The 14,706-nt window shown below is 35.6% G+C and overlaps 1 protein-coding gene across 1 annotated transcript in view; it reads right to left on the bottom strand.

Moving 5' to 3' along the window:
- Positions 1-14,706, bottom strand: part of GMDS (GDP-mannose 4,6-dehydratase) — an 803,594-nt gene that overhangs the window by 634,408 nt on the left and 154,480 nt on the right. Inside the window, exon 4 of the mRNA XM_043975422.1 lies at positions 12,210-12,319. Coding sequence (XP_043831357.1) covers positions 12,210-12,319 — 110 coding nt within the window. The remainder of the gene's footprint in view (positions 1-12,209; positions 12,320-14,706) is intronic.

Here is a 14,706-nt window from a genome sequence, read left to right as displayed (position 1 = left end):
TCCACCCAGTGTATTTCTTTTTCCCTCTCTTTCCATTCTTTTCTTAAGATCATCAAGACATAGTATAACCACACATAGACCTTTTCTCATTATATTACTTCTAATGGACTCTCAGGTTGGTAAGATGCAGAGAAAACATGTATCATCTCCTCATGTTGAAAAGTAAGCAGTTTCTCTATTTGGTTCTTTACCATTATTTATTGATATTTGCCTTTTCATGTTTCTCTTAACTTCTCTGTTTGAAATGCAAATTTTCTCCACAGCTGAGATGTTTTCATCAGGAATGCTTAGAAGTTCACTATTTCATTAAAAAATCTATTTTTGCCCCCATAGCATTGTAAGCATTGTACTTTTTTGATGGACAAGTTATTCTTGGCTCTAAGTCCACATGCTTTGCCCACTGGAAGATCATATTTTATGTTTTCTGCTCCTTTTAAAGGGGTGGCTGCTAAATTATGTGTGAACTTGAGTATGGCTCCTCAATATCTGAATTGTTCCTGTCTGCTCACAATAATGTGTTTTGACCTGGAAGCTCTGAATTTTGGTTATGATGATTCTCAGAGTTTTTATTTTGGATTTTCTTACAGCAAATGACAGATAGATTCTATTTCAACTTTGCCCTCTGGTTATGAGAGATATAGGCAGCTTTTGTGTAAGATTTCTTGAGATACGATGTCTAGGCTTTTTTTTTTTTGGTGATGTAGTTCAGATAGTTCAATGATTCTTAAATATGTTCTTCCTCAATGTGTTTTCCAAGTCAGTTACTTTTACTATGAGATATCTTACATTGTCTTCTATTTTTTCAACTTTTTTACTTTCTTTTTATATTTCTTGTTGCCTGATGGCATCATTGGCTTCTATTCAGTACTTTCTAATTTTCAGGGAGTTTGCACTTGTGCAAGGTTTTGCACGGGTTGTGCCAAGCTGTTAAGTCCCTTTTCCAATTCTTTCTTCCAGAGCTCTTACATCTTTTCCAATCTTTATCCTCAAACTTATTCTAGTCATAAACATTTTTAATTTTAACTCTTCATCTTTTCTAGGAATTCTAGTTGAATTTGTGTCCAATCTGTGTTTTTCACTGAGGTATTATTTGTAGATGTTTTGAAGACACAGTGTGTGTGTCTTGGAAACCCCTGCCACAACAACATTCATTATGGTGAGGTTAATTTTTGGTTTGCCTATTCTTCCAGCTGACTTCCTTACTTTGGACTAGGGATGGATTTGTCACACTTCCAGAAAGAAGGCCTGGAACTGGTCTTGTTGCTGATTTCATGGGGTATTAAGTGTTGTGTTGTTTAAAATTTTTAGGGATAGGCCAGGGACCTGTAAACTTTCACTGTTCCTAAAGTAGTCTGATTGAGGGCAAACTCCATTTTATTTGTTGTCACCCGGGTCTGAGCCCTACAAATTACTGACCTGGGTTTGGATCTCTGCAAGAGGACACTGCTGCTGGATGGCCCCCATCAGCCACCAGCTAAGATCTGTTGCTTCAGAGCATCAAAACTGTAGGCTCTCCTCCTTTGGTCTGAGATTCTAGTCTTGGTTATTCCTCTACAGGCTGGTGTAGATGCTGGAAGTGAAACATTGCTCTGCACCTGTGGTCTGATAACTTCTGAAATTCCTCCTTTTTTAGACCACTAACCAGAGATTCCCTATTGGGAATGTGACTCTCATGTGCCAATCATCTTCTCACTCAGCAAATCTGCCACTTTATACCTGTCCCCCATTACGATGTCTCAGTCTGGCTCTGGGGGTGACCCAGTCTGGAATATATTCTTGCCCTGGTGTACAGTTCTCTCTTTGGGTGCTGGAATGCTCCTGTTCCAACCCTATCCCCAGGATACACAGACCCCCTTGTCTATCTCCTTATGTAGAGCTCAGTTTGACTTTGGGGATTCATTATGATTTTTTCTGAATTTCCCCATCAGAATTTAGTCTGATACATTTTTATATCTGTTTGGAGGCCTTGTTATTATTGTCATTGTCTATCCTTCATTCTCCATGAGATCAGTAGGTGATGTTATGACTTGCAGTGAATTGGATTTAAGTGAGGGAGGGCTGTGTAAGGTCACCAGCCTCAATCTTTCCTCCAGAACCAAATGGGGTCTGATGGCAAAATATATATTAGGACAATTAGAGATGGCCTCAGATGTTTACAGCAATTAGGGTTAAGTGACTTGCCCAAGGTCACACAGCTAGTAAGTGTCAAGTGTTTGAGGCTGGATTTGAACTCAGGTCCTTCTGACTCCAGGTGGACCAGAGGTCACTGCATTGCTTCCTATCACTGTCATCTTTGTTCCTTCCATATGTCATCTTTATAAGCCAAAAAGAATTCAAAGGGCTCAAATAATTGGGAAATCAATATACAAAATTCACCTTTTATGAATATATAGGCACGCTTCATTTAAGCTAAGGTATAGCTTAGGGAAAATTAGGAGAAAAACTTTCTAAATCCCCTGAGGTACTCAGATTACAGAAGAAAATATCATAATTTGATATAGCTACAAAATTATTACTTTTGCAGACACTGATAAAAAACCAAACACTTGGTAGAAGGTCTTAAAGAGTGAAATAGTGAATTGTATATAAGCTCTTAGAAGCCTGGAACTGACAGTCAAGGACTTTTTCCCCTGGTTTGTTTTTGGTGTCAAGATGTTTTGTATTTATTATGAATGAAACAAATAAGTTTTGCAGAAGGGATGTAAGAGAAAATAGGAAACTTCAAGGCCAATACAATATTCTACTTTCTATTTGCATATTACTATGGGGAGCTCATACACCCTGATTTTACAGTGTTTATGCACTGATTTGTCATAATTCTAACAAGTTCTACCTCTATGAAATCACAATGATTAAGAAGATTCACATGTTAAAAATAACACTTAACATTATAGCATTGTTGATATTAACATATACTAAGAAGCAATTTAATAGGGGGAAAAACTGAGAATCATACATCTTGAGGTGGAAAAAAACCTTAGAAAACACCTAAATCCAGGCTCTTCATTTTACATTTGAGGAAAGTGAGACCCAGAGAGGTTAGATGACTTGCTAAATGTCATAGAGGGAGTAATCATCAGAAGGGAAATTTGAACCCATGTCTTCTAACCCAAGAGGTAGTACTCCTTCAACTGCACTGTGGCTCTTTCCCTACAGAATTATATATCCTCTTCTACCTAAATCAAAGAAAGCTGATTGTAGCAGGTAGGGTCCATATGAAGAGAGCTATTAGAAACTAGAAGACTCTGGTAGATTTCTAGTTCTTTCAAGCAAATTTACAAATGGCCATGGTTTCAGGACATAAATATGGCTGGTAAGAAGTATATGAAATGACAGGGTTCCAAGATAAGCAGTTATAAATAAGTTATTTTTGTAACTAAAGACTCTACTGTCCCTAACTGACTCCTCCAATTTCCCAGCAGAAATGGGTTAGCTCTAAATCTCAAAGGGCTTTATGAATATTACAGTCAGGATAGAGAAAATAGTTGTGACTGACATAAGTATTACTTTTTGTTATTTTTCTCATTTTACATTTGACTGCCCTTATACTAAGCACTAAGAATACGTATTTGAGAAAAAAAAGGTGTCAAATACAGGGATGAAAGTGAAAAATCCTGAGGGGTAGTCTTGAGATCATCTATTACCACATCATGGAACTTTCTGAACAGGATTGAATGCAAGTCTATGATTCCATGCTATCTCGAGTCAGTAATCACTAATAATGGGTTAACGTCCAACATTTATTCATTCATATAAAAAAGTATTTTTCAATTTATGTACTGTGCTAGATGGTAGAATAGAAACAAAATTAAATACAATATGACCTGGTCCTCAAGGAGAATACAATCTAGTAGGGGTGGCAAGAGATTAATAAAAATAAATATGATGCAATTTAGGATTTACTAAATAAATAAGAATTGCACAAAGTGTTATTATGGCTATTAAGCAGAGATTATAGGGTCATAAATTATAGAACTGGAAAAGACATCTGGCCTTACTCCCTTATCTTCTAGATGATGAAAATAAGGCCCATAGAAGCCAGATGATTTGCCCAAGGTCACTAAGGTAATAAGCTGGACAGTTAACACTTAAGCCTAAATTCTATGATGCCCAATCCAATATTCTTACCACTCTCCCTGCAGGAATCAAGGACAGATGGCTTCATAAAGAAAGTGAGAATGGAACTAGGCTGTGATGGATTCATTAACCCACTATTGAACATTAAACATAATATATACATTGAGGCAAAACATAAGACCTCTACATTCTGACAAAAAAAGATTTCCTTGAAGTTTATACCATGCTCGACACTAATCTAAAACTATTGTGCCCTGCAAGCATAGCCTGCAAATAACAGTTTCAATGTCCAAAAGAAAATTTAAATCTAGTTAAGAGAAAACCAAAAAAATGCAACTTTAAACCACCAGTGACCCATTTTTTCCTTGTAGTGCATGAAATTTCATTGTCTTCCTGCTGTTGTTTGGGCATTTTTCAGTTGTATATGACTCTTTGTGATTCCATTCAGGGTTTTCTTGGCAAAGGTACTGGAATAGTATTTTCTTCTCCAGCTCACTTTATAGAGGAGAAACTGAGGCAAACAGGGGTAAATGATTTGCCTAGGGACACACAGCTAGTAAGTGTCTGAGGCCAAATTTAAACTCACAAAGATGAGTTTTCCTGACTCCAGGCCAAGTGCTTTATCCACTGAGCCACCTATCTGCTCTGTAAAGAGTTTGATCCAAAAAAAAAAAAAAGTGAAAAGTGAGTCAACTTTCATTTGGCAGTTATTGTCATTAATGAGATGTAAAAGTTCTACTCTCATGCCTTAACAGTGAATGAAAGCCACAATGTTTGTTTCTTTTTTAAACTATGGAAGTAAAATACAAACTCTGGCAGATCCTAGCAAGCTGGGATGGCTTTGAAGACAGCTGCCAGTGACAGATAATCTATTGTCTAAGACCAGCCTACCTAAGTTTAGCAACGTTTAATACCAGAAGTTTGGGGTTTTAAGTATTTTTTTACAAAATCCATAGTGATAAAAAAAAACCATAGTGATGCATAAAGATTGTCTTTTGGGCCCTGATGTTTTAAAAGTCATCTATGCCAGTGAAGAATGAAAGGAATAAAAGAAGCAATGATTGTAGATGGATTTTCCAAAAAGTTTGGCTCAGAAAGAAAAGAGAGATAAAGGATGGTAGTTAGTGAGGAAGGAAGAATTTGATGAAGGTTTTTTGAAGTTGGGGAAGACTTGGGCACGTTTATAGGCATGAAGGGAGGAACCAATTGGGAGAAAACGAAGGTTAGATTGAGGGGATGATAGAGAACACAATTTGCTTAAAAAAAAAAAAAGACAGGAGAAGGGAATGGGATCAAAGTTGCATGTATATGGATTGGCTTTGGTAAAGAAAAGGCCATCTCTTTATCAGAGACTGGAATAAAGGAAGTAATGGTAGAAGATGATGTCAAGGTTCAAACCCATGTCTTCTGACTCCAATTCAAGCACACTTTGCGCTATACCATGAAGACTCCCAAAATAGTAACTAACATTTATATAAGTACTTTCCTAACAGTAACTCTATAAATGAAATGAAAATATTATTACATACATTATACAGATGAAGGAATTTAGGTTCTAAGATACTTCTAACTTATCCAGAGTCACATGGCTATTAAGTGTCACAGTCAGAATTTGAACTCTGATTCTAAGTCCCACACATGTTACACCAAACTATGCTGCTTTCAACATTATTGACAAAGACATGAACCTCCTAATTAGAAAGTCTTTCAAACGAGGAGAGATTCTCATTTATTTCAACTTGTTATGATGTAACCCGAGTTTAAAATGAGGTTGGGGGGGAGGGGATCTCACGGGGAGGGTTTTATCCAATCCTATAATCCTGTGAATGATAGATGATTATCAGAGAAGCCATGAGAATTCGCCAAAGCTCCCAAATCATAATTGAATAATTTATAGTGGAGCAAAGAATTCAAAGCACAAATACACCTAAATGTGCTCCTATTAACAAACATTATACACAGAAGCACAGAAGAGACTTTTGAGCTCTCCCCTGATCAAAAGAGGCAAGACTACACACTGGATAATTTGTTCCAATTTCGATTACAACACCAAGCTAGTTTACTGCTTTTAATAACCAGTGCATTTCAGTCACCTCTCACTTTCTCCCACATAAGATCCAATCAGCCTCTCAATGACCTATTTCATGAGTCATAACTCTTATGAATAAGAAAAACGTCTTCAGTCAGTATTTCCCAGACTGCTGTGGGTTCGTTCCAAGAACCAATTTCATCTTCATTGGTTTCCTACAGGAAACCAGACCAACTTCCTATTATTTTATTTTCCTTACTTTCAGCATAGCCCACATAAAATTAACTGGAAGTGAGAGTGATAGAAGACTTTATTCTGCATAAAGAGAAGCCAAAATAAACAACATTCAATAAGAGTCTAGACGTCACTGATTCAAATGGACCAAACTTGAGAATATGCTAAGATTAGAACTTTGTTTTCAAAGCATGCTGAAAAAAGGATGGTTTGTTTGGATCAACCTTATTGCAAACATTACACTCTACTGCTGGATAGGATTTCTGTTTAGTTCTTAAAACTTGGTACCTACCAATACAACTCATTCCTATTAAGAGGATATCTACCCTAGACTCCTAACATACTTAAAGGTAAATAAGTAAATTAATAGAAAATGAATAGGGAACCAAAAACACTGAGGAGAATTGGCTTAATGACCAATTAAAAACCCCTGGAACAAGAGAATATCATTTTTATCTCTGCAGGTACTTGATAAATTCTTATTGATTATTAAAAGACAGTATCCCAGTTCTCTGTCCCCACTGACATGGCATGTGGTGTAGGGTATAGCGTTTGATTTGGAACCAAGATGTGTGTTCAAATATAGTCTACTGGCTAGCCACTACGTAGCAAAACATTTTAACTCTCTGATACCTGACATACCTACCTCACATGATTGTTGTGAAGCTCAAATCATGTGATGTTGTATATAAATGCCTGCTATTTTTATTCATGACACCTCTTCAAGTTCCAGAGGTCTGCATTGGTAAAGAGAGCTTTCTCATTTGGAATTCACCATATTGACAAAATCTCAGCTCTAATCTCCTGTTTGTAAACCTTTAAGAATTTGAATTTATTGTTATTTCCTGTCCTGTCCTGTTTCCCAGTAGCCAAAGTTCCCCTATTTCCTATTGTAGCTACAGGGGAATCATCAAGGACAAGCAAAAGATCACTGCAAGATTTGAAAATATCAATGATTCCAAAGGCAGAAAGCATTGGTAATGAAATTGGCTTTTTTTTAAAGCAATGAAATTGGCCTTTTCACTCCCAGTCTTAGTATTTAATAAGTAAGACAACTTTTTCTGAACTAGCTAGGTTCACATAATCTTGATGAAACACCATAACATGTTCTTAAAAGGAAAGATGCCTAATATGGAAAACTTCTTTGTCCTCATTCCTGTCAGTTGTAGTCTTTAAAATATGTGCGTGCTTGTTAAAGGAAAACTTGCTACTTGATTCCAGTTTCAAACAATTTAAAACCTCCTCAACACTCCCACTCATTGATCCAAGATATAACCCCTCTAGGGCCAAACAGAACAAGCTTGATTCCTCTTTTACATGACAGCCCTTCAAATATTTGAAGGTTGCTGTCATGTTCCTCCTTAAGCCTTAGGCAAAATAACGCTAATTACCTAAAACAACCCTTATGCGACACAAGTTTAAGAGGCAACCATGCTTGTAGCCCTCCACTGACCACGCTCCTAAATGTTCTCCTCAAAAGTGGCTCCCAGAACTGAATATTCAAGAGGTAGCCTGACAGTAGAAGAACAAAATTAATTTAGCAGCCCAATTCATCTATATATTATATGCCCAATAAAGAAAAGAACATTGAACTTCAAGCTCACCAGCACTATTTGCTAACTGTAAAAGCTTGGACAAGTCACTTAGCTTTCCTATTTCTCTGCTTCATGCCTATGAAACTAAGATGATGTTTTCATATTAATATATTTGCAAATTTACTGTACATGTTTATTATAAAGAACCACATAAGTGTGAGCCATGGTTACTATATTGTTTTACATTAATAATTATAGTTTCTAATTAGGCAAAGAATTTTTCTTGCTCCCAGAATGCAGAACTAGGAACACTGGGTGGACGTTACAAAGAGATTTCCAGAGCCTAGTGCAGTGCACATGGTAGGCACTTAATAAATGTTTATTCATTGATTAATTTCAGCTTTGTGGAAGGAAAAACTTCCTAGCAATGCCATCAAAGAGCAGAATAGGCTTTTAGGAGAGGTAATGGTCTCCTCTAAGAAGAAAGATTTTGAGCAAATACAAATTATAATTATATTGGAGAAGAGTTAAATAGAACAAAAACCCTCATATAATCAATTTTTGATTACCCTTCAGAGTATCAACACCATAGTTTGTCAGCTAATAAAACAATGGTCAAGGCCCTAACTTAACCATAGACCTCCTACAATTTCATAAAATTGTGACACTATGTTACTGAGACCTATGCCAGTGGAATGATTGCAAGCTCTGGCAGATCCTAGAAGTTTATAAGGGCTTTGAGTAGTTGAAGGACTACTCATCTTACATCAAAGAACCAGAATAGTTGAGTCCAGAGAAAGCACTTCACCTTTTCTGGTCTGCAAAACTATCCAATAATTGCTAAGTTGTACAAGAGTTGATATCTGTGTTACTGGAAGAAGTATCCACATCAGACAAAATCTCCAGTCCTTGATGTCCTGGTATCATTGCAAATTCAATAATCTGCCCTTGTTAGTTATAGATTTTAACAGAATAACTTAAAATATACTTTATTACTATGATCTCTTGTTTAGTTTTAATCCAATGGGCAATTCCTGAGGTCTAGACGATAAATTATGAAATCAAAATCCTTCAGCTTCTTCACCTACTCCAGGAAGGGTATGAGTCCAAAACACAAGCATTTCAGGGAATGCACACAGTTCATCTTAGATAGGTATTTGGTGTGAGAGGTTTGCTTCAAAGCAATCCTTAAAACAGAGGGCAGTGTGGGGAAACTAGCTGACGCTATACCTGTTTTCCAATACTTAACACTTGCAGTATATTGAAGACCCAATATAAGAATCTTTAAATATAAAGACAAAAATCCTATTTGATAATGACCTATCATTTTTGATTGTCCACCATTCTGATAATCATCTTCAGCACTAGAGTCCATTTACACATAAAAGTTGAAACTGAAGTATATTCTTAACTATATAACCTACATGCTTCCTCCATTATGTTAGGAGACAATAATCTGCAAGTAAAATAGCTAAAAATACCATTAGAACACAACATTTTTTTAAACTGTACATAAATGATGCTCTCAATTTTTTTTTTAGTTTTCAACATTTGTTTTTATAAGATTTCTAGTTTCAAATTTTTCTCCCTCCCTCCCCCTTCCCCAAGACAACAAGTAATCTGATATAGGTTATATATGTAGAATAACATTAAACATATTTCTGCATTAGTTATGTAATGAGAGAAGAATCAGAGCAAAAAAGGAAAAACCTCAAAAAAGAAAAACAACAACAAAAAAACTCAATAGAAATTATGCTCTCAATTTTTAAAAATGTACTTAGTGCTCAGTTAATGGAGAACTAACAATCAAAAAATTCAGGGAGATGCTGCAGAAACTATATGATTCAAGGACTAAGTAAAGACTGAGGGAAGCCAATGTCTTGGTTCCAAAAATGCCCTGCAATGAGCAACAGTTCCTACTTTTTCTAATACAAGTCACTGGAAGTGACATCTGTGAGTTAACAAGTGGTAAAAAGTATCATCTGTTAGCTCATAAAAACGTACAAAATGATAGGTTTCATTCCTTGGATAAAATAGGAAGTATGACAGTGATCCTTAATGACATCTCAATAGTAATTTGGGGGGGGGGTTGTTTGTTTTGGTTTTTGTTTTTGTTTTTTTGTGGGGCAATGAGGGTTGAGTGACTTGCCCAGGGTCACACAGCTAGTAAGTATCAAGTGTCTGAGGCCGGATTTGAACTCAGGTACTCCTGAATCCATTTATCCACTGTGCCACCTTAGCTGCCCCATCTCAATAGAATTTTGAAAATTAAAACAAACTTGTGTTTTCTGGTAAGGAAGAAGGAAAAATAATTTTTATCTTGAGCAATGACTTGAGCAAATTTATTACTGAAAAATTGATAAATTTCTAAAAACTAAAATTTTTAATAGTCCATTAAGATGTTGAGTTATCATCATATTTCAAAGTTCAATAAGAAAGAAGCATTTCTCATAATGTGCACTTAGGAAAAAATAGATTTTAAAAGACTACTGCAATCTGTCTCTTCCGTCAAATGTTCCAAACTGGCATCATTCCCTTACAGCAAGTTTTATACTGGTAAAAAACAGTATTGTTTCTGTCAATAGACCTCCTCTCCACACAATTTCATATATCTTTCCACCATGACTGGTTTTTAGCTCCTCATGGAGACCAAAGAGCCATATTCAGAGAGGGGCAAGAGAGTTAAAATGGAAACAAGAGAAACAAAATACTACAAATACATGTTTTTTCTAGATGACATTTTTTTTACAGGGACAGGAAGAACTGTGTTTTCAATATTAAGGGGGAACTCCCACCATGGAAACACCCTCCACTGATGCAGATAGCCAAATCATATGTAATTTAAAGTTTTATAGAGAGACATATACTCTCCTGGTCATACAGATAGCATTAGTATGTCTGAGAGGCAAGGCTTGAACCCAGGTGCTTCTTGCCTCTAAGGCTGGGTCTCTATATCCTATGTCACACTGCCTGTCAAGCTATTAGGCCTTAAGAAACAGGATATAGAAATATTTGGGTGATTTGGGAAATCGAATCAGAAGGTAGGCACTGTAATTCTGTGAGAATAGTCTTTTGTTGCCTGTAGAAATTCTAGGGAAAGATAGTTACAGAAAAAAAGGGAATGGGGGGAGAAGAAGTAGGTACTCATAAGTTATCAAATATGTAAGCTTCATATTGTTCACAGCACAGATTTTAGTTTGAATGGGAAACAGACCTAGTACAGATCAAGGGAAAAATCATTCTATCCTAAACTGTAGTGAGTGGCAAAATGTCCTTATCAATTTGTATGTACATGCTAACATTCTGAAAAGAAAATGAGTCTAATGTTTTATGGAATTATTTTAGACCAGTGATTGTTCAGAAGGATCATTTCACCACTATCTTTCTCATTTTATGCCAAATGGATTCATGTGATGGTACATTTTTTTTTCCTTTAGCAACAGAAACATGGATGATAGATAAATTACATCCTGCCTAGAGATGATATTGTAGACCAGCAAGTAAAACTGACAAGTTTGCATAGTAATTGTGGTTTTCCCAACTTAAATATATTTCCTTTTATTTATATGATATATGTGCATTAGAAAAGCCATCAACTATCCTAAACAACTCCCTGGAATGGAATTTAATCCCTCTCCTATTTCACTCAGTTCAACAGTAAGCAATGTGCTACTAAGGCAACAATTAAACTGAGAAAATTCCTAAAGCCCTGTGGATAACATTCTCAGGATCTCTGGGATTAATATACCAAGTTTCTGAAAAGTAAATGGATGAAATATAGAGAGATTACTGGAAATTTTGAAAAAAGTGGCAGGAATTCAACAACAGTTTAATCAAGCTGAAGGACAGGAAAAATACAAAGCTCAGTGAATGTCACTGAGCACAACTGAGCAAAACTGAGCTTTTTAAAAACCTTGCATTTTTTCTCAGGCAATACTGTTCTCTCAGCTAGTATTTTAAATGACTATTATAAATAAAACATTAAAATAGCATATGGGTTGAGATGTCATTTCCCAGGATGTCACCAAAACATTTTATCTTCAATATAATTTGAAATGACAGAAAATAATAAAAGATCAAAGCCTGGGGTTTACTGTACCAACCTAATATGAAATAATGTTATCGCAGAATCAACAGTAACATTTACTTGCATTGTAGAGTAAGAAACAAGAAAATTATTTTAAACAGCAATGCCACAATTTTCTAATGTTTAAATGCCTTCAATAATTACAAGGAACAACTTGAGTATTCAGTCTGGGAGTATCTTTTATTCCAGAACCTAGAGTTGTTTTCTATATCATCACTCGATAAAACTCAGTGGGAAAACTGCTTACTTTGACATGGCTCTGGGCTCCTAAGTTGTAAATTTCTGTAGGTTTCACTTCATTAATTATCTTCACAAGGCAGGTACTGTCCGTGAGATCTCCATAATGCAATTTCATATCTTTGGGGTTCAAGAACACACCATTAGAAAAAAGCAAATAAGAGAGATTAAGAAAAATTAAAACAGACAAGCACATTTAGAAAGTTTGACCCCTCATGTGAAATAAGCAAATTTATTTTTATAGGCTCATTAGCAGTAAAATTTAATTGGCACTTTAAAATGACCAACACAGAAGATGTCAAAAGATCCTTTTAAAACTATGATTTTATTATGTCACATGCAATTAATTCAATAAACCTTTCAGTGCCTAGCATGTTCAAGGCACAGTAACTAAATTAAACAGATATTTACTGAGCTACTATTATGCATAAGACAATAAGCCAGATGATATATAATTCATGTCATACTTTTCCATTAAATATTCTAAGAAATACACTACATGAAAGCTGAATCTTAGAGAGCAAAAAAAAAAATCCCTATTAAATGTCTATGCTTTTAAAAAAGAAAAAATCATAGTAAAAAAATCAGTCATGAAAATAATTTTTGACTTGTTAACATATTTTTATCTGGGAACTGTCTAAAGGGTATATAAGTACCAGTATTATTATATTCTTCCCTGTCCCTCTCAAATTCAAATGCATTAGTTTAGATTCCCTGACATTTAACCCCAAAGATGCTAATCAGTGTAAATAGTCTGCTAAACACTCTGCAGTCTATTTCAGTTAACTGATGTCCTAGACGTACTTGCACATACTTAAAAAGATCTAACCAGTTTGAGACAAAATAATAGAGCTGGAAAGTGATTGGATTTGGACTCGGAAAACATGCGCTTATCCTAGCTCTGCTCTATTCCAGCTGTGTAAAAGTAGGTCAATCACTTAACATCATTGGGCCTTAATGTCCTTAATTCTAATGTCCCTTCTAACGCTCAATTTATGCTTCTATAATTTAACACATCAATGCATTTACTAATAACTTTTACATTATTTTCACAAAAGCTTGATTTTTTCTTGGTAAGTCAAGAAGTGTCCTAAAAGATAGTAACAAGGAGATAAAAGGCCTAAGCAAGAAAATGGACCAGTCATTTATAAGAGAGAAAATGTGGACAGACTGAATAAGAATCCATACCCATGAGATATTAAATGAAAAGGAAGGAAGGAAGGAAGGAAAGAAGGAAGGAAAGATTAATAACTTACTATGTGCCAGGCACTATGCTAAATACTTTATTAATATTGTCTTTATGCTCACAATCACCTGGGGTGTTATTATTTTACAGTTGAGGAAACTGAGGCAGACATATGTTAAATGACTTAGCCAAAATGACACAGCTAATGAGTGAGATTGGATTTGAACTTAGGTCTTCTTGACTCCAAAGGTAGCATTATACATTGTATCAAGAGGAAGATTTCTAAAGTTCTGGGAATTTCCCCAATGGAAATCTTATGGAAATACATGGACAAGAATTGTATATGATAAAAAGGTACAGAGAGGGTACAATCTGAAATACAAAAAAATGCTATGTCAGGTCTGAAGGATTAATGGACTAAAGAAATCAGGGAAGTCTTAATGAAGGAGATAGCATTTGAAATGCACTTTAAAGCCCAGGTTTGAATTCTAAAAAGTTGGGGAATATATCTGGCTAAGCCCTACTCAAGGAGGCATGGCTGCTCTGCCTGATATTATTACCAACATGTTGAGACATCCAAAAAGCTTGGGACACATGGAGCTCTTGATATGCAAAATGTAATAACCTATTACTTACTATCAATGACATCCTTATCAATGACATCTTATCTTAGAATATCTGCTTATTAGATCTATTTTAATAATAATTTTAATAATACTCGCTGATCACATACATGTTCCTGCCTTCATAAATGAATTTGAGCTTCTTAACTAAACATAATAGAATAAGTTTAAAAATAAAAGAACCAAAAAAGGAGGAGAGGGAAGAGTGTTAATCAGACCAATCTTTCAAGGATACATATGATTTCATCAATATGGGTATAATTCCAACTGCTAAAAACTACGAACCTCTTCAGTATATGTGGCTGAAAGAGTTTGACTTGGAGACCAGCTTTCTGATCATGAGCCCTGTCCTCAGACCACTGAGGTCTACATTCAATTCCTTTTAGGCTTAGTAGGATCTCTAAGAACTTGTTCTTCTTGGTGATAGCCTTGAAGTCAGAGTCACCTCCACATCATGTTGCCACACTGGAGTCCGACTCTAGTGAAGGCAGAAAACTAGCATTCTCCATGATTTGTATAAAAGAGACCCCACAGTTTGAAATGCATAGGTCATCAGATAATCATTGTGGTACAGTTTCCCACATCAGAGTATACTGTCCTACTGTGGTAGCAGAGCCCCTTCTTCCCTGAAGAACTTCCATTATCTTTAGGAATCCAATCTCATCTTTATCCTAGGGGAATGCTCCAGCAACTTAGAA

Source organism: Dromiciops gliroides, chromosome 1 (genome assembly GCF_019393635.1).
Source record: "Dromiciops gliroides isolate mDroGli1 chromosome 1, mDroGli1.pri, whole genome shotgun sequence".
Classification (NCBI taxonomy): Eukaryota; Metazoa; Chordata; class Mammalia; order Microbiotheria; family Microbiotheriidae; genus Dromiciops; species Dromiciops gliroides.
Note: the sequence above shows the minus strand (reverse complement) of the source record. Positions and strands in the feature narration are given on the sequence as shown.